Consider the following 27,615-nt stretch of genomic DNA (forward strand, 5'->3'; position numbering starts at 1 on the left):
ACCAAAAAAAAAAACAAAAACAAAAAACTCTGAGGTACCACCTCACACCTATCAGAGTGGCAAATATAACAAAAAAGGGAAATATTGGGTATTGGAGGGAGGTGGGAAAACTAAGAAACTAATTCACTGTTGGTAGAGTTGTAAACAGATCCAACCATTCTGGAGAGCAATTTGGAACTGTGCCCAAAGGGCTATAAAACCATGCATACCCTTTGATCCAGCAATAGCACTGCTAGGTTTACATCCCAAAGACATTCCAAAAAAAGAGAAAAAGACCTATGTGTACAAAAATATTTATAGCAGCTCTTTTTGTGGTGGACTGCCCATCAATTGGGGAATGGCTAAACAAGCTGTGATATATAATGGTGATGAAATATTATTGTGCTATAAGAAATGACAAGCAGAACAATTTCAGAAGGGCCTGGAATGGCTTGTATGAACTGATATATAGTGAAGTGAGCAGAACCAGCAGAACATTGTGCATAGTGACAGCAGTATTGTTTGATGAAGAATTGTGGATGACTTAACTATTCTCAGCAACACAATGATCCAAGATATTCCCAAAGGACTAATGATGAAGCATACTATCTACCTCCAAAGAAAGAACTGATATTGATTGAACACAGACTGAAGCATGCTATTTTTCACTTTCTTTCATTTTTTTCTTTTACTCAAATTTTCTTATACAAAATGACTAATATGGTAATGTTTTACATAATTGCACATGTATAGCCTAAATCTAACTGCTTTCCACATCAGGGAGGGGGAAAGGAAGAGAGGGAGGGAAGGAGGGATAAAATTTGGAACTCAAAACTTTAAATAAAAATTTTTATTATTTTAAAAAATAAAAATGAAAAGATTTTTTTAAAGTGACCTTTGATATAGCAGCTAAAATAGAATTTTGTGGATAGAAAACATTGCAAGAAACTGAGGACAGAATAGATGGTTAGGAAATCAGATGTAGCCTTGTTTGTCAGCAAAAGGAGAGAGTGATAGAATGATAACTGTATTAGGTAGAAGAGGTAAGAGCATTTCTTAAATGTCGAGGAATGCTGGGCATGTTTGGGGGCGGATCAGAAGGAATTGTTGGCAGTGGAGATCTTATGTATAAGATAGAGGAAATGATTCCTGAAGCAACTTCCTATAAGAAATGGGAGAGGGGCAGCTAGATGGCGCAGTGGATAGAGCACTGGCCCTGGATTCAGGAGTACCTGAGTTCAAATCCGGCCTCAGACACTTAACACATACTAGCTGTGTGACCCTGGGCAAGTCACTTAACCCCAATTGCCTCACTAAGAAAAAAAAAAGAAAGAAAAAGAAATGGGAGAAAAATAAATAAAGGGCACAGGTAGAGAGATTTTCTGTAATGACTAGTAGAGCTATGTCTTCTGAGACCAGAGAGTAAAAGAACAGAATGAGATGAGGAATAGGAACGGAGGTTAAGGAATCTCTTGTCAGATGGCCTTGATCTAAGTGAAGTATGAATCAGTCAGAATCAATAAACATTTATTAAGTGCCAAGATATTAAGTTCCAGTCACTGTACTAAGTGATGTGTTTACCAAAAAAAAAAAAAAAAAAAAGGCATGACAGTCCCTGCTCTCAAGGACCCTACAATCTAATGGGGGAGAAACAGCATGTAAAAAGAAGCTGAAAAGGAAAGTGAGGGCAGTTTGCACAGGGACATGATGAAATCCAACATTGGGGTTTAAAAATGATCAAAGGAGTTGTGAATTGTGATTTTAACTTACAGGACAATTAGTTCCTAGAGTCCGGAAGAGAAACCACATAGGAAACAATGAGGTCATTGCCCTGGGTGCCCTCCTTAAATGGTAGAAGACCTGAGAAAAGTTCTCCAAAGGACACCCTCTCCAACCAGACAAATAAGAGAGGCAGAGTTGATGCAAGTTTGAGTTGATTTCATCTTCCAAAATGTTAAGTTCTCTTCAATACATACTACCCTTGGGGGTCCTTCCCTCCCACTTGGAGAGATATGGGAGGGGGAGGTTTAACATGGAGAGTTTCTTCCAGATCTTCCACCATTTAAGGATGGTACCTAAGGCATTCATCTCATCATTTCCCACCCAGATGCTCTCCTGGACTTTATGATATCCTAACAAGATATTGACTCTGAAAATCATACCTCTTCAATGAGGCTTAATCTACCACTATTTTCATATGGGGTAGTATACATTTAGAGGAAATGTTTTCAGAAAAGATAATTATGCAGAAGAAGAAAATGGAACAGTTGCTGTGGAGAATGATTTAGCTAGTCTGCAAAATTAAAGCACAAGAATTGTTGAGTAGCAGTGGATAAAATTAGCCAAATTTTGTGACCTGCTCCCACAGAGTTCAGCAGTATAAGAACAGAAATTTGATGGTGAAGTTACTCTCCTAGGGAAAAGGATTTGGAAGTGAATAGGGTCAGGGAGAAAGTGATTCAGAAGCAATAACCATTGAAAACTTAAAGTGATAGACCACGGAATCAGGGCTGCCTGTAGAGACAGGCAGAGTCAGTTTGTGAAAGATGATCTAGAAAAATTAGTGATACATCAAGATCAAATGATAAGTCACAATAAATCCAAACAGAATATTTATTAGACTAGATTGGGTGAAGCAGAAGGCTATGTGGCCAGAGGGCAAAATTTTAACATTTTAAGAATAATATGCCAATGTTATGCAGGATGGCGCATAGTAGAAAAAGACTGATGGTAGACAGTCTAGTTTCAAGGCTACTACAATAGTCTGGGATTGAGATGATGAGAGCCTTTACAGACTAATTTTGGTAGTAAACAGAAAAGAAGGAATGCAAGAGATTTTTTTAAAGGTTTGTCTTTTCTAAAAAGCTCCTGTCATGAAGTGGGGGCCCAATACAGGTAAGCATTTTACATAAATAGAATTCTACTTTTACCTCATTGAGGGGTGGGGGGAGCAGGGCAATGAGGGTAGTGACTTTTCCAGGGTCACACAGCTAGTAAGTGTTAAGTGTCTGAGGCTGGATTTGAACTCAGGTCCTCCTGACTCCAGGGCCGGTGCTCTATCCACTGTGCCACCTAGCTGCCCTAGAATTCTACTTTTTAAAAAAAATCTGAGGGGCAGCTAGGTGGCACAGTGGATAGAGCACCGGCCCTGGAGTCAGGAGGACCTGAGTTCAAATCCAGCCTCAGACACTTAACACTTACTAGCTGTGTGACCCTGGGCAAGTCACTTAACCCCAATTGCCACACTCACACACACACAAAATCTGATCATGGGTGATTCAGGTTTCACTATAATTGGAATGAAAATTCCAGTTCACATTTTTACATATTTAAAGTTAATGTATTATTTCTGAAAAGTTACCTTCTCTTATTTTGAAGTTGAATTAAAAGAGTTTTTACTTGTTATTAATTTTTTTAATCCCTACATTAATCCTTTACCTTTTCCTGAAGATATCTAGTGTTTATACGAAAGAAGAATAAATTAAATATGCTTTGTCATATTTAATGCCTAGGAGGAAAACTGCTCTAATTCTATTTGAATGATCAAAGTATTTCATCCTTTGGCTGCATTGAAAAAAGCCGAAAGTAGCTTTCCTCTAATTCTTAGGGGAATATGGCAACACAAAAAACTGCCAGATTGCTAGATTACATTGATAACACTGCTAGGCTTTGTGCCAAAAGGACATCTCACCTTTTTAAAAAATGCAAACATGTCCTTTCTGCAAGGTGAACTCTTTTTTCTTTTGAAGGAAAATTCCAGCATATTCCTTTGAAACACCGACTTAAATAAAAAAACCTGAATAAATATAGAGATATGGCAGTGTCAAAATAACATCATACAGTCTAAAGATAGGGTTTATATAAACAGTATGGTTCAGCAATAACATTCTAAGCATCTGCCCTTTGATAAAGCTTTAAGAAGACTGAAACTTTGGGCGTTTATAAAAAAGAACAGTTACTGAAAAGTATTTAATACTTTCAGCTTATAAATTAAATGTCACCCCTGTTTTTAAGGTGTTTTTTTTTAATTACACTTCAGAGAAAAGCATTTTTTATAGTTTAAAATAGGAATTTAAGTAAAACATCCTCAAGAACTCTTGAGAGAGGGGCAGCTAGGTGGTGTAGTGGATAGAATACCAGCCTTGGAGGCCCATATTACTGGATCAAAGAGTTCATAGCTGGGAGTAAGGTGTAGAGACTGGAAAAGTAGGAGGGGATTGGTTATTAAGGGCTTGGAATGCCAAATAGTATTTTTTTTTAATTTGACCCTGGAGGTCACAGGAGTTTAATAAGTAAGGGGTGTCAGGGCCAGACCTGAACTTTAGGAAATCACTTTGATGTCTGAATGGAGGATGCCCACAAGGAGCTTACAGTCTATTGGAGAAAACAGACACATAGATACATAAGTACATTCAAAATTGATATGAGATCATTTTGGTTGAGAGGAAGGAAGAAAAATTACAGAAATTAGGAAAAGACTTATTTAGAATATAGGCTTGGGCTATCTTGAAAAAAAAACCTAGGGATTCCAAAAATCAGAAGTGATGAAGGAATGAATTCAAAATATTACAAAAGGGCAGCTTGGTGGTACAGTGGATAGAGCACTGGCCCTGGATTCAGGAGGACCTGAGTTCAAATCCAGTCTCTGACACTTGACACTTGTGACCCTGGGCAAGTCACTTAACCCTCATTGCCCTGCCCCCCCCAAAAAAAATGGGTACATGATTTAGATATAAAGGGTGACACCATAAGTAAATCAGAAGAGCAAGGAATAATAGTCTCCCTGTCAGATCTGTGGGAAAGGGAAGAATTCATGACCAAACAAGAGATAGCATTGCGAAATGTAAAATCGATAATTTTGATTATATTAAAATTTTATACAAACAAAACCAATGCAACTAAGATTAGAAAGAAAACAGAAAGCTGGGAAACAATCTTTAAGCAAGTATCATTAATAAAGGCATAATTTCTCAAATATATAGAGAACTGTGTCAAATTTATAAGAATACAAGCCATTCCCCAATTGATAAACAGTCAAAGGATATGGACAGGCAGTTTTCAGATGAAGAAATCAAAGCTATATGCTTATGAAGATATGCTCTAAATGACTTTTGATTAGAGAAATGCAAATTAAAAGAACTCTGAGGTACTACCTCATACCTATCAGATTGGGTAATATGACAGAAAAGGAAAATGATAAATGTTGGAGATGTGGGAAAATTGGGACACTAATGCACTGTTGGTGGACTTGTGAACTGATCCAACCATTCTGGAGAATAATTTGGAATTATGCCCAAAGAGGTATAAACTGTATATACTCTTTGACCCAGAAATACCACTACTATCTCTGTATCCCAAAGAGATCATAAAAGGGGGGAAAGACCCACAGAAATATTTATAGCAGCTCTTTTTGTGGTGGCAAAGAACTGGAACCTGAGGGGATGCCTATGAATTGGGAAAGGCTGAACAAGCTACAATATATAAATATAATGGAATACTATTATTCAATAAGAAATGATAGACAGATTTCAGAAAAACCTGAAAAGACTTATGTGAAGTAATGCAAAGTGAAATGAGTAGAACCAGGAAAACATTGTATACAGTATCAGCAACATTGTGTGATGAACAATTATGAATGATTCAACTATTTTCAGCAATACAATAATTCAAGACAAGTACAAAGGACTCATGAAGGAAAATGCTATCCACATCCAGATAAAGAACTGATAGACTCTACAGTTCAAAGCCCTTTTAAAAAATTTTATTCTTTTTCATGGATTGTTTTTCCTTTTTATATGTTTTTTCTTTCACAACTGTGACTAAAATGGAAGCATATTTTACATGATAGTACATATATAACCTATATCAATTTGCCTACCATTTTTGTAAGAAAGAAGAGAAAAAAATGAAACTCAAAATCTTGCTAAAAATTGTCTTTACATATAATGGGGCGGGGGAACCAAATATTGTGTTTTTAAAAAGAATCTATTATGATCCTAGAGGTGATTGGGAGCCACTAGAGTTTATTGAGTACAGAAGTGACATGATCAAACCTGTGCTTTAGGAAGTTTAATTTGGCAGTTGAGTGGAAGACAAATTAGATTGGGAAGATTGAGTCAAAGAGTCTGATTAAGAGGCAGTCTAGGGGGCAGCTAGGTGGCACAGTGGATAGAGCACCAGCCCTGGAGTCAGGAGTACCTGAGTTCAAATCCGGCCTCAGACACTTAACACTTACTAGCTGTGTGACCCTGGGCAAGTCACTTAACCCCAATTGCCTCACTAAAAAAAAAAAAAAGAGGCAGTCTAGGTGAGAGATGATGAGGGTGTTGAATGTTTGAAAAGAAAGAATGGGATATATACAAGAGATATTATAGGGATAGAAACAATAATCAAATATGTCAAGTGAGCCAGACATTGAGGTTGTGAAACTGAGTAATTGGAAAGATGATGGTGCCAGCAACAGAAGTTAAGTTCAGAAGAAGGGTGGATTTTGAGGGGAAGATAATGAGTTTTGTGTTGCCATGTTACATTTGAGATGCCTATGGGATATCCAGTTCAAAATGTCTACTAGAGGACTTCCGGGGCAGAGCCAAGATGGCAGAGGAAAAGCAGTGAGCTCTTGAACTCATGACACAATTGCTCCAAAAAACATCCAAATAATGCCATAGGACAGTCCCTGGAGCAACAAAACCCACAGAAGAATGTGCTGAAATTATCTTCCAACCAAGGACAGTTTGAAAGGTTGGAAAGAGGGAGCTTCTGTGCTGAGACAGGAGTGGAGCACATCCCCACAGTCACCCTGATGCAGATCCATTCCCAGGAAGGCCTCACCAAAGAAAGAGACCCCCCAAAGCTTCTGAATCAGCTGCAGCGCCAGTGTCATCTGGAACTAAGCTCACAGTCTGGTGAGAGGGCTGAGCCCTTGGCAGGGGGGAGACCACAGGGGTCTGTGCTGGTGCTGAGGCAGAACTTGGGTTTTTTGACCCTGCTGGGAACCAGGAGGTAGGCTTGTATTTTCATACATATAGGTTCTTTTCCTTTAATCTCTTTGAGATATATACTTAGTAGTAGTAATGCTGGGTCAAATGATATGCAGTTTTATAGCCCTTTGGGTATAGTTCCCAACTGTTTTCTAGAATGATTGGACAAGTTCACAACTCTACCAACAATTCATTAAGGTACTTATTTTCCTTCATCCCTTCTAACATTTGTTATTTCTGATTGGTGTAAGATGGTACCTCATAACTGTTTTCATTTACATTTCTCTAATCAAAAGTTATTTGGAGCATTTTTATAGCTTTGGTTTCTTCCCCCTTCATTTTTATTGGAGATAACTCCAACATAATTGACTCATATCTATATATATATATATAACCTATATCAGATTACCTGCTGTCTAGGGGAGGGGGGAGGGAGGGGAGGGAGGGAAAAAAATCTGAAATTGGAAAGCTTTTATAAACAAAAGTTGAGGACTATCTTTACATGTAACGGGGAAAAAATTAAATACTTTATTAATTAAAAAAAAAGATAATTGACTCATATCTGTGCCCTCCATGTAAATTCCTTTTAACTTCCCTAATAATGATAAAGTTCCTAGGAGTTACATGCATTATCTTCCTTTATAGGAATATAAATAGTTTAACTTTATTTAGTCCCTTATGATTACTCTTTCATATTTACCTTTTTATGCTTCTCTTGAGTCTTCTGTTTGAATGTCAGTTTTTCTATTCAGCTCTGGTCTTTTCATCAGGAATGCTTGAAAGTCCTTTCTTTCAATATAGATTTTTTTCCCCTGAAGGATTACACTCAGTTTTTCTGGTAGGTTATTCTTGGTTTTAATCCTAGCACCTTTGCTTTCTGGAATATCATATTCTAAGCCTTCCGCTCCTTTAATGTGGAAACCACTAAATCTTGTGTGATCCTAACTGTTATTCCTTGATATTTGGATTGTTCACTTCTAGCTGCTTGAAATATTTTCTCTTTGATCTTGGCACTCTGGAATTTGACTATAATATTCCTGAGGGTTTTAATTTTGGAATCTTTTTTAGTACATGATCAGTGGATTCCTTCAATTTCTATTTTACTCTCTGGATCTAAGCTATCAGGGCAATTTTCCTTTTTAATTTCTTGAAATATGATGTCTAGGATCTTTCTTTGATCATGGCTTTGGTCTTAATTCTTAAATTATCTCTCTTTGATCTGTTTCCCATGTCAATTGTTTTTCTGAGGAAATATTCCACATTTTTCTTCTATTTTTTTTTTCATTTTTTAAACTTTGTTTTATTGTTTCTTGCTGTTTCATGGAGTCATTAGCTTCCACTGGCCCAATTCTAATTTTAAAGGAATTCTTTTCTTTAGTGAGAGTCTATAACTTTTCCATTTGGCTAATTTTGCTTTTTAAGGAGTTCTTTTCTTCAGTGAATTTTTGTGCCTCTTTTACCATTAGGCCAGTTTTGTTTTTTAAGTCATTATTTTCTTCACTGTTTTTTGTGCCTCTTTTACCAACCTGTTAATTCTCTTTTCATAATACTCTTACATCACTCTCATTTCTTTTCCCAATTTTTTCTCAACCACTTATCTCTCTTTCTTTAATTGTTCTAGGAGTTTTTGTTAGGCTTGGATCCAATTAGCATTTTTCTTTGAGGCTTTTTTGGTAGCTGTTTTCATTTTATTGTATTTCTGAATTTATGTTTTGGTCTTCCCTGCCACTGTAGTGGTTTTTTATAGTCAAATTATTATTTGTTGTTGTTTGCTCATTTTTCTAGCCTGTTTCTTGACTGTGAGCTTTATGTTAAAGTGATTGTTTTGTTTATTGTTTTTTTCAGGGCAATGAGGGTTAAGTGACTTGCCCAGGGTCACACAGCTAGGAAGTGTCGAGTGTCTGAGGCTGGATTTGAACTCAGGTCCTCCTGAATCCAGGGCTGGTGCTTTATCCCCTGTGCCACCTAGCTGCCCCCTTTATGTTAAAGTTGGGCTTTGCTCACCTAGGGTTGGGAAAGCACTGTCCCAAACTTCAGACTTTTTGGCTATTTTCAGAGGTAGTTCTGGGCAGGTCTATAATTTTTTGGTGTTTTCAAGGTGGTATAATCCTAGGAGAGATATGGTGATTGCTTTCCTTGTCTATGTGTTGGTTTTTACCAAGGAGAGGGCCCTAGTCCTTCCTCTGTGGCTGCATGCTAGTGCTTCCCTTTGCCTTGGAACTGTGATCAGGGTCCCTGTTCCCTTGTGACCAACAACCAGAGCTCCTCTTCACTCTGGAACTGTGACCCAGAACCACATCACGGCAGTAAAGTTGCCCATCAGTGCCAATTGTACCCAGTGCCAGTAAAGAGTTCCTTGTAATTTCTTTCTGACCACTTGTCCAATCCCCTTACTATCTCTAGGCTGAGAGGTCCCAAAACTGCTGCTGCTATCTCCACCATGTGTGCTCTGGACAGACCTCCACTCCATTGTTACAGATTTCTCCTGCCTATCTCTTAAGTTTTCTTAGGCCAGAAAAATATCTCACCCTAACTTTTTGTTTTCTCTGCTGCTCCAGAATTTGAGGTGTTACTTTAAAGTTGTTTAGAGAGGAATGTTGGGAGAGTTCAGCTGGGTAGCTACCCCTAATCTGCCATCTTGCCTCTGCCTCCTATCATATAAAGTATTAATGATATAAAATGATTGGTCTATGATATTAAAGGCATTAATCCTTTCTTTCAATATTACCATTATAAGTGTTCCACCATACCTAAGTGAAAATATTTTTAAATAAATTCATTGAGATTTTACAATTAGTTTTCCAATTACTTTCTTTTAATTATGTGAACATCTAGTTTTCACTTGATATTTTCTGTTGCTTTTTCTTCCAGGAGTGATTTCATATACTGAATATCTATTTTTGCTGACAGTTATCACCAGTAAGTATACTATGACCTCCTATGTACACACAAGAATAGTATAGTTTTTGTTGTTCACCAAAATACACTGTTGAAAGTATAATGAAGATGTCAGCAGCAGCAATAAATATTTTTTGAAAATATACTGTGCCAGAAAAAAATAATAAAAAGAAAAAAAAGGAAATATACTGTGCCAGACACTCTTTCAGGCACTAGACCTTCCCCCTGAAATTACCTTTACTTTTTATATTGTATGTACATAATTATTTGCATGTACTCTCCCTGGTTAGAATGTGAGCTCCTTGGGGCAGCTAGGTGGCACAGTGGATAGAGCACCAGCCCTGGATTCAGGAGGATCTGAGTTTAAATCCAGCCTCAGACACTTGACACTTATTAGCTGTGTGACCCTGGGCAAGTCACTTAACTCTCATTTCCTGCCAAAAAAAAAGAATGTGAGCTCTTTGAGGGCAGGGACTATGATTTTGCCTTCTTTATATCCTCAGTACTTAGCACAGTACCTGGATATAGTAAGCACTAAAAAACGCTCTGTACTTTCCTCAAAACTAAATATTTGGACTGAAATTTAAGATTCCATTATTTACCTAATTCAAACTGATTCTATGTCAGATTGATGTAATCTTTGCCAAAGTATGTATAAAAGTTATAACTGATTATTTAATGAAGCACATATCAAGGTCTGAATTGAAACAGCCCATTAAATGCTGCACAGCATGGTTGATACAAGATTAGATTTGGACTTAAAGGTCCAGAATTTAGGTCTCAACTATGCCACTTTTGAGTGTTTTGTATAAAAAAGCCCTTGTCTAAGAAAAAGAATGTGAGCATAGCTATTAGTCAGTAGAGCAGCTGAGGAATGAAATGAGTAAAAATCTTTTTTTTTTTTTTGTGGATGGAGAGTAGAATGTATTAGCATGTTTTAATAGAAAATTTAACAGACCAGAAGCTAGATACTAGAGTTATTTTCTGTATTTCACCACTCTTTGACTTTGGGCAAGTCTTTTACTTCTGACTGAAAATTTCTCATTCCTGCCCCCTCTCTCCAGACTCCAGATCCTTTCCATCCTATACAACTTATCAAAACTTAGTTAGGGGGTAGCTAAGTGGCACAGTAGATAAAGCACTGGCCTTGGATTCAGGAAGACCTGAGTTCAAATCTGGCCTCAGACACTTGACACACACTAGCTGTGTGACCCTGGGCAAGTCACTTAATCCCCATTGCCCTGCCAAAAAAACCCCAAAAAAACACAAAACTTTGTTAACCTTCTATCACTCTCATCAGACAATGCTGAGTTAACAGTACAAAAAAAATTGGTAGAAAAGTAAGGTGTAAAAATACTTATCTAGTCCTTCTCACATAAAAGGTTGTTGTCACTAGCATTTGAAACTTAAGAATGGAAAAACAGAAATGCCTGGATTTCTGAAATACTACCTTTGGAGAGAGAGAGGGAGAGAAGAGGAGAGAAAAGAAGAGTAAGTCCTGACAGAAACCACTAAAAGATCAGCTTTCAAAGAATTTTTAGTTGCAGAAGAAATAAGAATTCTTGAGAGACAGAATTGCATAGTCAATAGACAGCCTCAGTCAGGAAGACCTATGTTCAGTTCTCACTTCTAATGTAGACTGGCTCTGTGATCCTAGGCAAGTGATTTAATTTCAATATTCTAAACCAGTCATATGAAATTCAAATAGAAATGGATCCCTATGGCCTACATATCAATTTAGAAAACCGCAAATTAACATTATCTATGTTATATTGTATTTTTACATATTTTGTTAAACATTTCCCAATTACTTTTAATTTTAATCTAGTTTGGGCCTCCTTTGGAGTTTTACACTAACAACTTTGTTCTAGATAATCCTAGAGAACATGCTTTAGTAGAGTGTGTTTCCTCAGCTGGGATTTTCCTATACCATCGAAATCATGGACCACAATCTATCCCTAACTATCATGGTTCAAGTAACTAATTTCTGATTTGAAGAACTGTGGCTGAAAGTAATTCTTATCACACTGAGTTATAAAAACATTTTTTCACACATTATTATAGAACCCCAGACTGGGTTTCATGTTGCCTTTAAGATGCTGGATATAGATGGAGATGAGACTGTTGAGAAAAAGGAGTTCTTTAAGGTAAGTTGATTCAAGTTATTTTAGGTTATTTCAGATTGGCCCATAAGAACTAAAAATGATGTTCTGAAGTATTTTTTCATGTTAGTGTTGTCATTTTTGTCTTTCAGTAAAAATTAAAATTATGCTTACTAAGTGAACCTTCATTATTAAAATTAGAAATTAAATAAAGTGGAGGATTACCTTTGCAAAAAGTGATTGTAAACTTAAAGAACAATGAATATGATAAATACAGAGAAGACTCCAGACTTCCTGTTAGACATCTCAAACTGGATGTCCCATAGATCATCTTAAACTAAACATATCCAAAGCTTAACTCATTCTTCCCACTACACCCCTATCCTCTTCCTATATTTCCCATTACTGTTGAAAGTGCCACCATCTTCCCACAGTCATTTAGGTTTCTTACAACTCTCTCACTCCCCAAATCTAATCTGTTGTCAATTCCTATCAATTCCAGCTTTGTATCATCTTTCATATACTTCCCTTTCTTTTCTGACACTGTCACTACCCTTGTGTAGATGCTTATCACATAATGCCTAGACTATTACAATAGCCTAGTTGATCTCCCTGCTTCAAGTCTTTCCTCACAACAGACTGTCCTCCACTTATCTTCCTAAAGTACAGATCTGACCCTTATTCAACTCTTTACTCAGTAAGCTCCAATGATTTCCTATCACCTCAAAGATCAAAAATAGTATAAGAACCTCTGGTAGTCAAAACCCTTCTTTACTTTGACTCCTGCTTTTCCAGTCTTATACATATTACAGACACACACACTCTATAATCTAATAACAGTAGTCTCCTTGATATTCCTTCCACAAGACACACTGTCCTGACTCCTTGCATTTTCACTGAGTATACCCCATACCTGAAATTCCCTCCTTCCTCATTTCTGCTTTCTGGTTTCCCTGGCTTCCACTAAGTTCTACCTAAAATCCCATCTTCTGCAAAAAGCCTCTTCTGATCTCTGTTTATGCTAGTGCCTTCTCTCTGTTGATTATTTCCAGCTTAACTTGGACACCATTGTTCACATGTTGTCTTTGTTAGACTGTAAACTTCTTGAGAACAGGAGCTGGTTGTGCTTTTCTTTCTATGTCCAGTGCTTAGCACAATTCCTGGCACATTGTAAGCATTTAATAAATGCTTTTCATTTGATTGAAATAAACAAAACTAGGAAAGCAGCATTAAAAATTACTGTAGCAATATAAATGGAAAGAAAAACAATACAATTTAAATTGAATGGTCTCGTGTGATGATGACCAATCTTGGTCCTAAAGAAGAAATATGAAAAGCTACCTACCCCATTATTTATGTAAGTAAGGGTCTGTGGGTCTGGAAGATTGCAGTAACATCAGGTTTTTACAATCAGTTGATTACTGTTGCTGCTTTGTTTTCTTCATCCTTTGCTATAAAGGTTGGCTCTCTGGAAGCCATGAGAAGAGAATATTATGTAATGCAGGTGATTTTAAAATGAACATCAATTATTTTAAATAGGCAGAAGCCAAACAAAACAAAATTTTAAGCATTTTTATAAGAGAATTTTAACAAGCTTAAGAAGCTAATTTAAAGGCTTCATAAGTACCTGAAAATACATAAGAAATTTACCCAAAAAAATTAAAAATTAAAAAAAATTAGGGGGCAGCTGGGTGGTACAGTGGATAAAGCACCAACCCTGGGTTCAAGAGGACCTGAGTTCAAATCTGACCTCAGACACTTGACACTAGCTGTGTGACCCTGGGCAAGTCACTTAACTCTCATTTCCTGGCAAAAAGAAAGAAATTTGCCCAAATTATTATAGAACCATTTGTAAATACAGGACTATTTTTGAGAATTCCCAAAGGAATGGCAAAGTACCTAAGAATAGGAAAAGGCTCAACATAGTACCTCATTTTTTTATTTTTTAAAGGAAAATTAGATAACTACTAGGGAGAAAAATTAGTATAATATCAGTTTGCAAATGTCTGGAAAACCACTAATATTAGGTGGTGAATGACAGTGTGTTAAAGATCAAGTACTACCAAATAAGTTTTTTTTTCTCTTTCTATGTCAAAGTAAAAAGGCTTTGTAGTTTGAGAGAAAAGTAATATGTAATTTTTCATAATTATAGAAAATCTTTTGTGCCATACTCATAAATATACTTACCCCCATACTTCAGGGATCCATGATTTTACTAATGTGGAAGCACTCTTGGCATACACAGAACCCAATTCTTTATAGTCTCCATGAGTTTCTATGACCACAAGGCTTGTATTCATGCAACCAGTGTTCTGCTGATGAACCTTTCCAGGCCTAAGCTGATCCTCAAATGACAAAGTCCATCCTCCAGCCTTGTACTTTGAAGCTTTACCGGTTTGCTGCAGTCTGCCAGAGCTTGTGCTATACTATTTTAGCTTACAAATAAAAATATACAGAGTTTAAATGTATATGAGTAGAGAAGGAGGGCGGAAACTGGAAGGAAGAGGAATGCTAGGCTAGAGAGAAGACCTCACTAACCCTGTTTAACACAGTTCCTAAACTGTAGATAAATGGAATGCTATAGATTTAGTTTACCTAAACTTTAACAAAAAAATTTGCTAAAATATCTCATACTGGTTGGTGTGGAAGAGAGTGAGAAGTTCAAGATGACTTCTACATTATAAGCCTGAGAGACCAGGAAGAGGATATTACCCTCTACAGTCACAGGAAGGTTAGGAGTGGGGTACGATTTAGGGGGAAAAGATAATGAGTTCTGTTTTAGACGTGTCTAGTTCAAGATATCTATTGGACATCCAGTTTAAGAATAATAGGTAGATTTGTGAATCATTAGCATAGAGATGGTAATTAAAGCCATGTGAGCTGATAAGATCAAACAATCCTCCCTTCATTAGTGAGCCCAGCCTTTCCCATAGGCATATACAATATTCGAGACTGTAATGTTACCTAGGATTGAGATAATTGAAAATAAAGTGAGATCGTTAGTGTTTCAACTCTCCTTCCCTCAAAACTGCACAGTGTCTAAGACTCCCAAAACTAGTAAAGAGTGAAGTCCAGTTATTGTCCTCATCAAGGCCATGTCTCATTAATTATCAGTTCAGGCTCTTCCAGTTGCCAGCTTGAACCAGCTCCTTTCTGTGATCTTCTTTAGTAGGAACTACTCCATTTCTCCAACTGCCATTCTTCTGCTGCTAGATTATATTACTGCATTTCCAAATATAAACTAGGAACTTCTCATAAGTCTGATGCTTCCCTATTGCCTCTGCATCACTGGAAGGGCCATGTGGCTGCCCAAGCCTTGCTCTCCAGGGAACTAAGTCTATATCTTATACAACTCCTCTCTTTTATATATCCAACATCAATATCTCTATAGTCTCTGGACTTCATGTGTGTCCCTTTTCAAATGGCAAATCCATAAGTATAACTCAGGTGCATGAATTAACTGAAAACATCAGCAGCAGATTGAGACAGATTGACTTCCTATCAAAAGATTTACCTTATCCTGGGAATTTCATACATGGTTCAAGAGATGGCATAGGGAAATAGGAGACTTACCTTGCTCCCAGTGAGACACCACTAAGTGGGTATATATCTAAGTAGAAGTCCCCACATTGGGGAACACTCAATGTAAGCAGGTCCTTACATTTGGAATGTTTCATTTTATAGCCTTTTCCATAGCCATTCAGAATTTAAATACAATAAATTATGCACCCTACCTTGCTGTGGACCCCACCTACCCATGAATTCTGCAAAATAAGTAAACAGAATAAATAAGAAATCTAAATACTAAGAATTACTTTATACCAGTTCTACAAATCAAAGTAGATAGTAATTTCATGTCTTTTTTTAATCTCAACTAGTGAAATTGCCCTTAAAAGAAAATATTTTTCATTTGCTACTTTTTAAAATAATTATATTATCTGAGAGCCATAACTAGAAATGATGTTGATTCATGCATCATCTTGTTATTAAAACTTCCTATTAAATTATCTCAAATAATAGAAATTGCAACTTTCCATTCCTTTCACTTATGTGAATTATTTTTTATCAGATGAAAATAAATGATAAAACAGGATCAAAAACAAAAATCTAGTTAATCTTTTTTAATCCATACCTTGATAAATGGTACATATACTTAATGGCATAGGTGCTGAACATGTGTTAATAGCAAATCTGTTACTTGTATAAATTTCTAAGTGGTCTTTTTTATTGCCAAAAAACAAAAATAACTTGTTGTCTTAGTAGAATATCTTTATTACATTTGATCGTTCCTGGGGTGTTATTTTATGAAGTTTTTTGGTTCTTTTTTTTTCTTAATTAATGTGAATGTCTTTAGTACAATGTTTATTCTTCTAGGCTTTAAGATAATTGAAGTTCACCTTGCTCTTTTCCATTTCCAGAATAACATCATGTACTCAGGGGAAAAAAAAGAAAAACATTACTTATATCCCCTCTACAGTCTTCCAATTAAACTGGATTTGTATACAATTTAAACAAAAGTTTTGTAAAATAGTAGTCTTTTTCCCCTAGTCATAAAGAATTTGTAATCCATGAAGTTGGATGTATCCTACTTACTTCCCTCCCCATAGTTAGTGACAAGTTGAGCTACTTAGCAATCTGTCATCATAGACCACATGGCATGAAATCAGGCACATATTTCCAAATAGGATTATATACCCATGCTTATGTTTATGTGTGGTATTTCTATTAGTAAAAATATTATTAGAGAATTGAATCTATTATTGTCAAAAATATGCCAATTTAAAAGTACACTGGAACTTAACTCTAACATTTTCTTTTATCACTTCTTGAAATGTCCTCCCTACTTGACAACAAACAATAATTTTTAATAACTAAACCCCCATAGATGGGAATAGAAGGGGGGAATGCTGTATCATCCCAAATTCCTTGCTATAGCAAAGCTAAAATCAGTCATTTGAATAAACATAATCCTTTTTTACTCTACCATTCACTAGAGTTTTTATAATCATTTGCCAATAAGAGTTTGAAAGAAATGCACTGAAGTATGTTAAATGCCTTACAAGAAGGAACAGGAAACAAGTTATGAAATTTCCCCCCAATATCCCATAATTATAGTTTATAAGATATTAAGGCATTTAGAACTGTCAAATAAATCAAAATTCCCTGTCTTTAAAACAAAAACTATGGTACAGATATTTCTAAAATATCTTCTCCCTGGTTTGTTGTTGTTGTTTTTTATTGTTTTGTGTTCATTGATTGCTTAATGATGCTGGTGGTAAAGAAGCAGTGATAACTAAAAAGCAACAAACAATCCACTTTTAGATTGTTCTATATATTCATCAAACTTTTGTTAATTATTATCTATATGCAGGGCATTATTGTTACATGATAAATTAGAGTATGGATGATTTTCAAAACCTGTTTCATTTAGTTTCATTAGTTTGAAAAAAATTTAATTGAATAAAAATCAAAAGCATGTTTCCCAGATGATCAATTATTTAAGTTAAAAAATATAATTAAGCAATCACTTCAGAGAAAACAAAACCCTGATGTTGCTAATTCACTTTTTTTAGAATAATTAGAGACTAAGATCTCCCCCTTAAAAAGAAATGAGAGGGGGCAGCTAGGTGGCGCAGTGGATAGAGCACCGACCCTGGAGTCAGGAATACCTGAGTTCAAATCTGGCCTCAGACACTTAACACTTACTAGCTGTGTGACCCTGGGCAAGTCACTTAACCCCAATTGCCTCACTTTAAAAAAAAAAAAAAGAAATGAGAGAATCTTCTCATAAAAATTTAAGATTCAACATGTTTATGATCAGATCGTTAAACTGTATATAGATTACACATGCACAAAATTTTCCCCAGGCAGTCGAGTCCTTATAAAATAAAAGTAATTTTAATAGAATTGTGTGCTTGTTAAGATTTAAGTTTGCAATAAAACCTCATTAAGTAGAGTAACTGATAAGGGGTAGTCTACATTAGTAAAGTATGCAAAGTTTAGAATATTTTTTCAAGAAATACAATTCTTACAAAGTTTTAAAAATCAATGTTAAAATTTGTTTTTACATGTAATTTGGGAAAAAATAAAATTCTAAAGAAAAAAGAAAAAACAATTCTTTCAAGTACACAGAGTAATGTGCTATAAAGTTAATACTTAGAATCATTTGTGATCAGTGTTTTAATTGTAAATAAATTATACAGTGATTTTCTTAAATTTCAAAAATAGTTTGCTTTCTAAACTACACTTAAGTGTCTCTACAATCTTAATCATACTGTTAATTTAGTCAGTCTTTTTCTTATAGATAGTAGGAAAACTTCCACCTTGTTCTGAATTCCAAATGAATTCCAAAGTGCATCTGAATTAATGTGTTTTTATTATATTTACTTAGACTACCATACCTGCTTTGTAGGATTGCAGTGTTCAAGTTGTGTAGTTCCCTTTATTGTTTGGGAATTGGGACAAGTCCTTAGGGAGATTGTTGTCCTTATTTTGGATTATGCATGCTTTTCTTTCTATTCCTTACCACCAGCCCCTGAAGAGTATAACCCTTTCCAACTTAATTTTATTTCTTATTAACTCTTTAACACATTCTGTCTTTACCACTTAGGTTTATCTGTTCATTTTCCTTCCCTCTAACTTTCCATTCTAATGTCTGTATCCTTTGTCTTTTATGCTTATCATTTGCTTCCTTACTTCCTCATTACTGTCTATTCCCCTTTACTCATATGTCACATTTTACCTCCTTTATGAAGTCTTCTGAGCAGCTAGGTGGAACAGCGAATAGAGCTCCAGGCTTGGAGTCAGGGAGACCAGAGTTCAAATATGGCCTCAGATACTTACTAGCTCTGTGACCCTGGGCAAGTCACTTAACTCTATTTGCTCCAGTTCTTCATCTGTAAAATGAGCTGGAGAAGGAAATAGTAAACCACTCCAGTATCTCTGCCAAGAAAATGCCAGCGGATTCACAGAAAGCCTGAAATAACTGAACAACAAAAATGAAGCCTTGTGTTATTATTCCAGCCCACCCACTACTTCTTTCCCTTTTATTGATCCCTGTTGCATTTATAGTCATGACCACAGAGTTTATCAGTTAGTGTTCTATAATGTGTTTCACATGTATTTGTCACTCAGCTAAATCATAAGCTTCTTTAAGGGAGGGATTCTATATTCTTTTGGGGGGGGGGGGGCAGTGAGAGTTAAGTGACTGGCCCAGGGTCACACAGCTAGTGTCAAGTGTCTGAGGCCATATTTTTTTTTTTGGTGGGGCAATGGGGGTTAAGTGACTTGCCCAAGGTCACACAGCTAGTAAGTGTCAAGTGTCCGAGGCCGGATTTGAACTCAGGTACTCCTGAATCCAGGGCCAGTGCTTTATCCACTGCGCCACCTAGCTGCCCCCTGAGGCCATATTTGAACTCAGGTCCTCATGAATCCAGGGCCAGTGCTTTATCCACTATACCACCTAGCTGCCCTGGGATTCTATATTCTTTACAGCACCTTAATATGTTCTTAAGGACCCCCTCAAGCATCCATGGACCGCACTTTGAGAACTATTACCTTAGAACTGTACTGATACATAATAAGTACTTAATAAAATGCTTGTTGATTGATTGAGTGATAGCAGTAGACTAGGCAATGTGAAGGAAACCAAATAATTATAATAGCACTTTAAAATTTACAAAGTTCTTTACATACATTATCTCATTTGATACTAAAAAAGATTGTGCGGGGGCAGCTAGGTGGCACAGTGGATAGAACACTGGCCTTGGATTCAGGATGTCTTGAGTTCAAATCCGGCCTCAGACACTTAACACTTACTAGCTGTATGACCCTGGGCAAGTCACTTAACCCTAATTGCTTCACCAAAAAAAAAAAAAAAAGATTGTGGATTGTGAAGACTACCTTCGTCACTTAAATCCAGTTCATTTCAAGTCATGACATCACCTTCCAGTACAACAACCAATATATATATCTCCCAACCTAAATACCATAGAACATAGCTAACAAGGAAAGAATAATAGTTGAAATACTCATAAGTTCACAGGAGACAAAAATATAAGAAAAGAGCCAACAATAAAACCTATAGCTTCAAATATCTATACACATATGCCCAAAGTTTAGTCAGAAATCAAGAAATTAGAGGCCCTAATTCAAGGAGGCACATTTGACCTCAGAGGTATCATCAAGCTTTTTAAAAATAAAACACAGGACTAGACCATGGTTCTGGAAAAATATACCTTATTCCAAAGAAACAAGATAGATAAAAGGAAAGAGAAGGGAAAGGGGGGGGGGGGCGGGGAGGGGAGGGGAGAGAAGAAGGTATACTCCTGTAAGGAAATTTAGAAACCAGAGGGAAGAAACATGACAGAGAGTATTGGGTGAAGGTCAGTGAACGGAGAAACAGAAATTATTTTGTCCTGAGAATATTCACCAGACCACCTGAACAGAAAAAAAGAATTAAAGGAGTTTGGGGAACATAACAAGCCTGGCACAGAGGCATGAAAACGTAATGATAGATGACTTCAATTAAACAGACATCTGCTGGAACTCTCTGTCTCTGCCTAAAGCATAGCAATTAATAATTTCTTGACTTGCTTTGGTGATGATTTCATTCTTCAAAAGATTGAAGAACCAACAAGGGGGAATTCTATTCTGAATCTGAATCTCAATAACAGGGAGGAACTCGTTGCTGGGATAAAATTGATGGGAATCCTGGGGCAAAGTGACCGTTGCTTCCTAGATTTTATGATAGACAAGTTAAGGAAATCCAGGCATATTCAGACTTGTTTTAGGAAAGCGAATTTCAAAGATTCATAGGAAATATGGGTAGGATACCATGGAGTAAAATGCTTCAGAGAAAATAGCACATAAGGGATAGGAAATGTTCAAGAATGCAATTCCAAAGATATGTAAGGAAACAGTGCCAGTGGGGAAGAAAAATTGGGTTTGTCTGAATAGGCTGGTTTGGATATACAAGGAGATTACCAACCAAGATATCAAAAGAGACAAAGAGAAGATGGAAGCAAGAGGTAACGGAGGATGAATATGGGTGTGGCTCCATCCTGTAGAAAAAGAAAGAGAAAGAGAATTTCTTGGCCACATTGGAAGGAAAAAGGGAAACTTAGAAAAGGCTGAGAACCACTTCTTGGGATGGGAGAAATGACCATCACCAGTAACAAAGAAAAGGCAGAGCTATTCAATTCTAATTGTGCTTCTGGATTCTCTGTCAAGAAGTATTGAAAATAGCAAAGCAGCAATGACTCAACAGGAAGATGCATGAAGATGCATAAAGATGCAGGCTTTCACCACTTCATGCCTGAATTATTGCAATAGCCTGCTGGTGGGTCTGCCTGCCACTAGTCACTTCCCACCCCCATCCTTCCTCCATTCAGCTACCAAAGTGATCCTCCTAAATCAAAGGTCCAATTATGCCACTACCTTATTAAATAAACTTGAGCGGCTCCCTACTGCCACCAAGAACAAATTCAGAATGCTCTATTTGGCATTCAAAGCTCTTCACAATCTAGCCCTTACTCCCAACACCTACTCTTCACTCCACCAACACTTGCCTTCATGAACAAGACACTCCCTCTATGAGTTCTGGGCATTTTTGCTGGCTGTCCCCCATTCCTGGCACACTCTTTGTCCTCACCTTCACCTCTTGGCTTCCCTGGTTTCCTTCAAATCCCAACTAAAATCCCATCTTCTATAGGAAGCATTCTCAACCCCTTTTAATTCTAGTGCCTTCAATTTTTTAATTTCCTGTTTTTCCTGTGTATACCTTGTTTTTGCATATTTGTTTGCTTGTTGTCTCCCCCATTAGATTATGAGCTCCTTGAGAGTAGAAGACTCTTACCTCTTTTTGTATCCCCAACACATAGTATTGTACCTAGAACATAGTAGATACTTGATAAATGCTTTTTGACTGCCCCTCCTTGCTTTGTGTTGTCTGCAAATTTGTAAAGCCCTTTTAAAAGCATGTATACCTGGGGCTGCTAGGTGGTGCAGTAGATAAAGCACGGGTCCTGGATTCAGAAGGACCTAAGTTCGAATCTAGCCTCAGATACTTGACACTTACTAGCTGTGACCTTGGGCAAGTCACTTAACCCTCACTGCCCTGCCCCCCCCAAAAAAAAAAACCATTTATGCCTTTATCTAAGTTCTTGATTTGTTTTTATTTGTCCTTCATTCTTGAAAAGGGCCATGCCATTAGGGTGATATCAGGACTTGTAGTGAATTATATTTAAGTGAAGGAAGGCAGTGCAAAGTTATCAGCCTCACTCTGTCCTCCAGAGTCATCTGGGTCCAGTGACAAGATATATATCAGGATGACTGGAGATGGCCCTGGATGTTTTAAGGCAATCAGGGTTAAGTGATTTGCCCAGGGTCACACAGCTAGTAAGCATCTGAGGTGAGATTTGATCTCACATCCTCCTGACTCTAGGGCCAGTGCTTTATCCCCTGTGCCACCTAGGATAAGACACTGGCCCTGGAGTCAGGAGTACCTGAACTCAAATCTGGCCTCAGACATTTGACACTTAGCAGCTGTGTGACCCTGAGCAAGTCACTTAATCCCGATTACCTCAAACATCCAGAGCCATCTCTAGTCATCCTGATCTCTATCTTGCCACTGGACCCAGATGACTCTGCAGGAGAGAGTGAGGCTGGTGACTTTGCATAGCCCTTCCTCACTTAAATCCACTTAAATCCAATGCAAGTCATGACATCACCTCTCAATGTCATGGTCCTCTTCAAGAAAGGACAAACAACAAGATTCTTGATTTTTAAAAATGTTAACATAGCATAGAATGAGACACAGATCTCAGGTTATTCTCCTGGAAACATTCTTCAAAGTTAATATAAGACATTAATGGGGGTAGGTAGGTGGCACAGTGGATAAAGCACCAGCCTTGGGTTCAGGAGGACCTGAGTTCAAATTTGGCCTGAGATGCTTGACACTTACTGGCTGTGTGACCCTGGGTAAGTCACTTAACCCTCATTGCTCCACCAAAACAAAACAAAAAACAGGCAATAATGACCACTTTTTGGTTCCAGCATATAGAATCATAAATACTTGAAAGAACTTTAGAGATTATCTAATCCAACTTTCCTATTCTACAAAGGAAGTAACTAGTGACCAAGGAGATACCCATGGTCACATCACTTATTAGTAACAGAGCCAAAAACATAACCAGAATATCATTCCTAATCATATATTCTTCCAATTAAGTATGCTATGGTCAAAGCCTTTAGCAGCAGCACCTGCATTGAAACAAAAAATATGGCCCTTAAAATAAATTCTTATCTATTTAAAAAACTTCAAAATATTTTATAAAATATTTAGGCTTATTCTCTCCTCCCCCTCCCCTTGTGTATCTGACATTAATAAAAGTACATCTGGTTAAAATGTTAAGTTAATGAAATTTTCATATAATTCTAATTTATCTTCCTCAAATTAACCCAAATTAGCAAAAGCATTACTTTATCTAAAAATTTTGAAGTCAGTAAGAGTCATCAGGGGGCAGCTAGGTGGCACAGTGGATAAAGCACCAGCCATGGATTCAGGAGGACCTGAGTTCAAATCCGGCCTCAGACACTTGACACATACTAGCTGTGTGACTCTGGGCAAATCACTTAACCCACTTTGCCCTGCCAAAAAAAAAAAAAAGAGTCATCAGGGAACAGAGTAGCATCCAGGAAAAGAAAGGAAAGGAAGATCTGAAGAAGCAGAAGCACAAAGGAAACAAAAAACAAAAATTATAAAAAAGTCAGTGGTACTCTGCAGGTATCACTGCCTTTTTATGGTTTTTTGTTTTTGTTTTTGTTTTTACAAATAACCTCTGATGACAATATAAATGTAAAGTACCCCAAAAATAGTCATTAATAAAATGGAAACCATCCAAAAACAGACAATCATAGGTTAAGAAACTTCTCCTAATTGATTTTCATCTAGTGTTTTCTCTTTGATAATTTAATCATAAATCCATTGTTCTTTTTTGCTCTCCATTTGAGGATTATTACAAATGACCCTGAAAGGTAGGTTTTAATATATGCTATTATATTCCATTATATACATATATAGACACATACATGTAGTAAGACTGATAAAATAGAAACTTTGAAACAATATTAGAACTACAGTTATTAATTCATAATTTTCTAGAGAGCTTACTACAAATGCATATTGGAAACTTGAAAAGTTCAGGTAAAGTACAACTCCAAAATTTGGAATATAAATCTTGAATTATTTGTAAATATGATCAAGAATTTAAAACCTGTGTTATTTTACAGTGCCTATGAAAAGATAATTAAGACTCTGATTCGAACTAAAAATTATTGTTTTACAGTGTATTTAACCTCTTTTCTTTGGAAGGAAAGAAAACTAAAATGTAACCTAAAAGTATATAGAAAAACATAAGTAAGAAACTTTTTTAATTGATCTGGAATTTAATATGATCAGTGATAAGCAATTAACAACTCTAGAATATTTTAAACAATTAGAATTTAAGTCATTTAATAGTTTTATAAACCAGAGGAAATTTTTTCAAGCTCACTCTTTATAATTTACTTTTAGCTTCAGAAGATTATTAGTAAACAGGAAGACCTGAAGGGAACTACAAATGCTGAAACATTATACCAGGTATGTAGCAATAAACAAAATATAGTATTTGTTCAGTTTTCTACAACATGTACTTACCTCTGTTTTTTCTAGAGGTTATCAAAATGTACTTTGTACAATTTGTCTATAAATTTTCCCATAATGACTCTTGTATATTAATATTGGGATCCAACCATGTCACTAATTACTCAAAAACCTACAGTGATTTGTCATTGCTCAGAGAAGAAAATGTAAAGTGCCTGGCATTCAGGGCCTACCACAAAAACCTATCTTTCCAGTCTGATTTCATTCTACTTACCTTCATGTACTCTGTGTTGAAGCCAAACAACCATCCCTAAGCTTGTCCTACCCACTCCCTCCTCTTTGCTTTTATGTTAACCTCTCTGCCTAAGTACCTGTCTGTACTTCTTATTGAAAGCTTTCTCTCCTCCAAGGCCCAATTCAGATGCTACTTCCTCCACGAAGCTTTCCCTTTCCTCCCCTAGATGACAAGTGATCTTTCCTTTCTCAAATTCTTACATCTCTTCTTTGTCCTTTCACATTCAGCACCAGCTGACTTTAAAGGTCATCTAGTTCAACACCTTCATTTTACAGATGAGGAAAGTGAGGTCCAGAGAGTTGAAATGATTTGACCAAAGTCACACAAATAGGAAGTATCAGGGCTGTGATTCAGATGCATGTTCTCTGATTCCAAATCCAGCACTCTGTACACTACACCATCCTGTGTTCCCATTTCCACTCTTTATTCTCATTTTCTCTTTCTTTACCTGTTGAGTTCTTACCAATTGTTTATTTGTTTGTTTATTTGGGGGGGGGGTGAGCTTAATAGTATTTTTTCCAGTTACATGTAAAGATAGTTTTCAACATTCTTTTTTTTTTTTTTTTTTTGGTGAGGCAATTGGGGTTAAGTGACTTGCCCAGGATCACACAGCTAGTGTCAAGTGTCCGAGGACAGATCTGAACTCAGGTCCTCCTGACTCCAGGGCCAGTGCTCTATCCACTGTGCCACCTAGCTGCCCCTCAACATTCATTTTTATAAGATTTTGAGTTTCAAATTTTTCTCCTTCCCTCTCTTCCCTCCCCAAGAAGGCAGGCAATCTGATATAGGTTATATATGTACAATCACATTAAATATATTTCCATATGAGTCATATTGTGAAAGAAGAATAGAATAAAAGGGGAAAACCTCAAAAAAAAAAAAGTAAAAATAGTATGGTTCAATCTGCATTCAGATTCCATAGTTCTTTTTCTGGATGTGAAGAGCATTTTCCATCATGCGTCCTTTGGAATTGTCTTGGATCATTGCACTGCTGAGAAGAGCCAAGTTTATCACAGCTGATCATCACACAGTGTTGCTGTTCTCCTGCTTCTGTTCACTTCCCTCAGCATCAGTCTACCTAAGTCTTTCCAGGTTTTTCTGAAATCTGCCTGCTCATCATTTCTTACAGCACAGTAGTATTCCATTACATTCATACACCACAGTTTGTTCAGCCATTCCCCAATTTATGGGCATCCCCTCAATTTCCAATTCTTTGCCACCACAAAGAGAGTTTCTAGAAATATTTTTGTACACGTGGGTCCTTTTCCCTTTTTAAATCCATCCTTTAAAGCACAACATACCACTTCTGTGAGACTTTCCCTTCTGTTGATAATGGTCCCTTTCTTAAGGTTCTTATCATGGGTTTTAATAATATATGTATTGGGGGCAGCTAGATGGCGCAGTGGATAGAACACCGGACCTGGAGTCAGGAGTACCTGAGTTCAAATCCGGCCTCAGACACTTAATACTTAACTAGCTGTGTGACCCTGGGCAAGTCACTTAACCCCAGTTGCCTCACTAAAAATATATATATATATATATATATATATATATATATATAGAGAGAGAGAGAGAGAGAGAGAGAGAGAGAGAGAGAGAGAGTATATCATCCTTCCCTCACTATGCCATAAGCTCCATAATGGCAGAAACTACGTCTTATCCAAAGATGTGTGTGTGTTAAAATATGCCTGTATACACATGTCTTATCTCTCAGATCATAATGTCTTAGAAGGTGATAGAAATTGTGTTTTTCATCATTGTATCCCAGGCACCTAACATAGTACTGTAAACATTGCATTACACTGATGTTTTCATTCTGGACAAAATAGAGAAGTGTGAGTTCACTGGTATTCAGCTACGTGAATTTGGAACTGGTTGAATTGATTGTTGTTATTTAGTCATTTTCAGTTGTGTCCAACTATTCATGACCTCATTTGGGGTTTTCTTGGCAAAGATACTGGAGTGGTTTGCTATTTCCTCCTCCAGCTCATTTTTACAGAAGAGGAAACTGAGCCAAACCAGATGAAGTGACTTGTCCAGAATCACACAGCTAATAAGTGTCTAAGGTCACATTTGAACTCAGGTAATCCTGACTCTATCCACTGTGACACCTAGCTGCCCTATTGAATTGGTTAGTCATTAATCATTCATTGTGGAAGGAGGTCTCTTGGCATAGTGGCCATTTGAGGGAAGAAGACAAAGATACAAGATATGTTGTGGATATAAAGGTGACAAGACTTGACAGCTGATTGGCTGTGAGGACAGAGAGAATCAAAGATAACTCTGAAGGTACAGACTGGGTAATTATCAGGATGGTGGTGGTCTCTCCAGAAATAGGGAAGTTTAGAGGAACCATCTTGGAAATATTGTGGTATAATGTAAAAAGCACTATTTTAGAATCAAAGGAGCTGGTTTCAAATCTAGCCTCTGGTACTTACTACTTGTGAGGTCTTGGACAAAATCATTCAACCTACATGGGCCTCATTTTCTTCATCTCTAAAACAAGAGGATTGTACCATACAGCTTCTTAGTTCCCTTATAACTCTAGATATGTGCTCCTATGATCAGGATTGCAGAGGGAGGGAGAAACCAAATGAGTGGTGGTAGCCATGAAATTTTGAGCTCCTTCTAAGCAGGGGGTAGTGTTTGAGGTTAGGAGGGAGTTGCCTTTCTTTGTATCACCAGTGCTTAGCACAGTGCCCAGCATATAGTAGGCAT

At 36.8% G+C, this 27,615-nt stretch overlaps 1 protein-coding gene across 2 annotated transcripts in view; it reads left to right on the forward strand.

Moving 5' to 3' along the window:
- MICU2 (mitochondrial calcium uptake 2) overlaps positions 1 to 27,615 on the forward strand; it is a 165,414-nt gene that overhangs the window by 100,831 nt on the left and 36,968 nt on the right. Inside the window, exons 5-7 of one of the 2 annotated variants that reach the window (XM_043998034.1) lie at positions 9,831 to 9,878; positions 11,922 to 12,004; positions 24,534 to 24,599. In XM_043998034.1, coding sequence (XP_043853969.1) covers positions 9,831 to 9,878; positions 11,922 to 12,004; positions 24,534 to 24,599 — 197 coding nt within the window. The remainder of the gene's footprint in view (positions 1 to 9,830; positions 9,879 to 11,921; positions 12,005 to 24,533; positions 24,600 to 27,615) is intronic. The other variant, XM_043998035.1, reaches the window with a different exon arrangement.

Source organism: Dromiciops gliroides, chromosome 3 (assembly GCF_019393635.1).
Source record: "Dromiciops gliroides isolate mDroGli1 chromosome 3, mDroGli1.pri, whole genome shotgun sequence".
Lineage (NCBI taxonomy): Eukaryota > Metazoa > Chordata > Mammalia > Microbiotheria > Microbiotheriidae > Dromiciops > Dromiciops gliroides.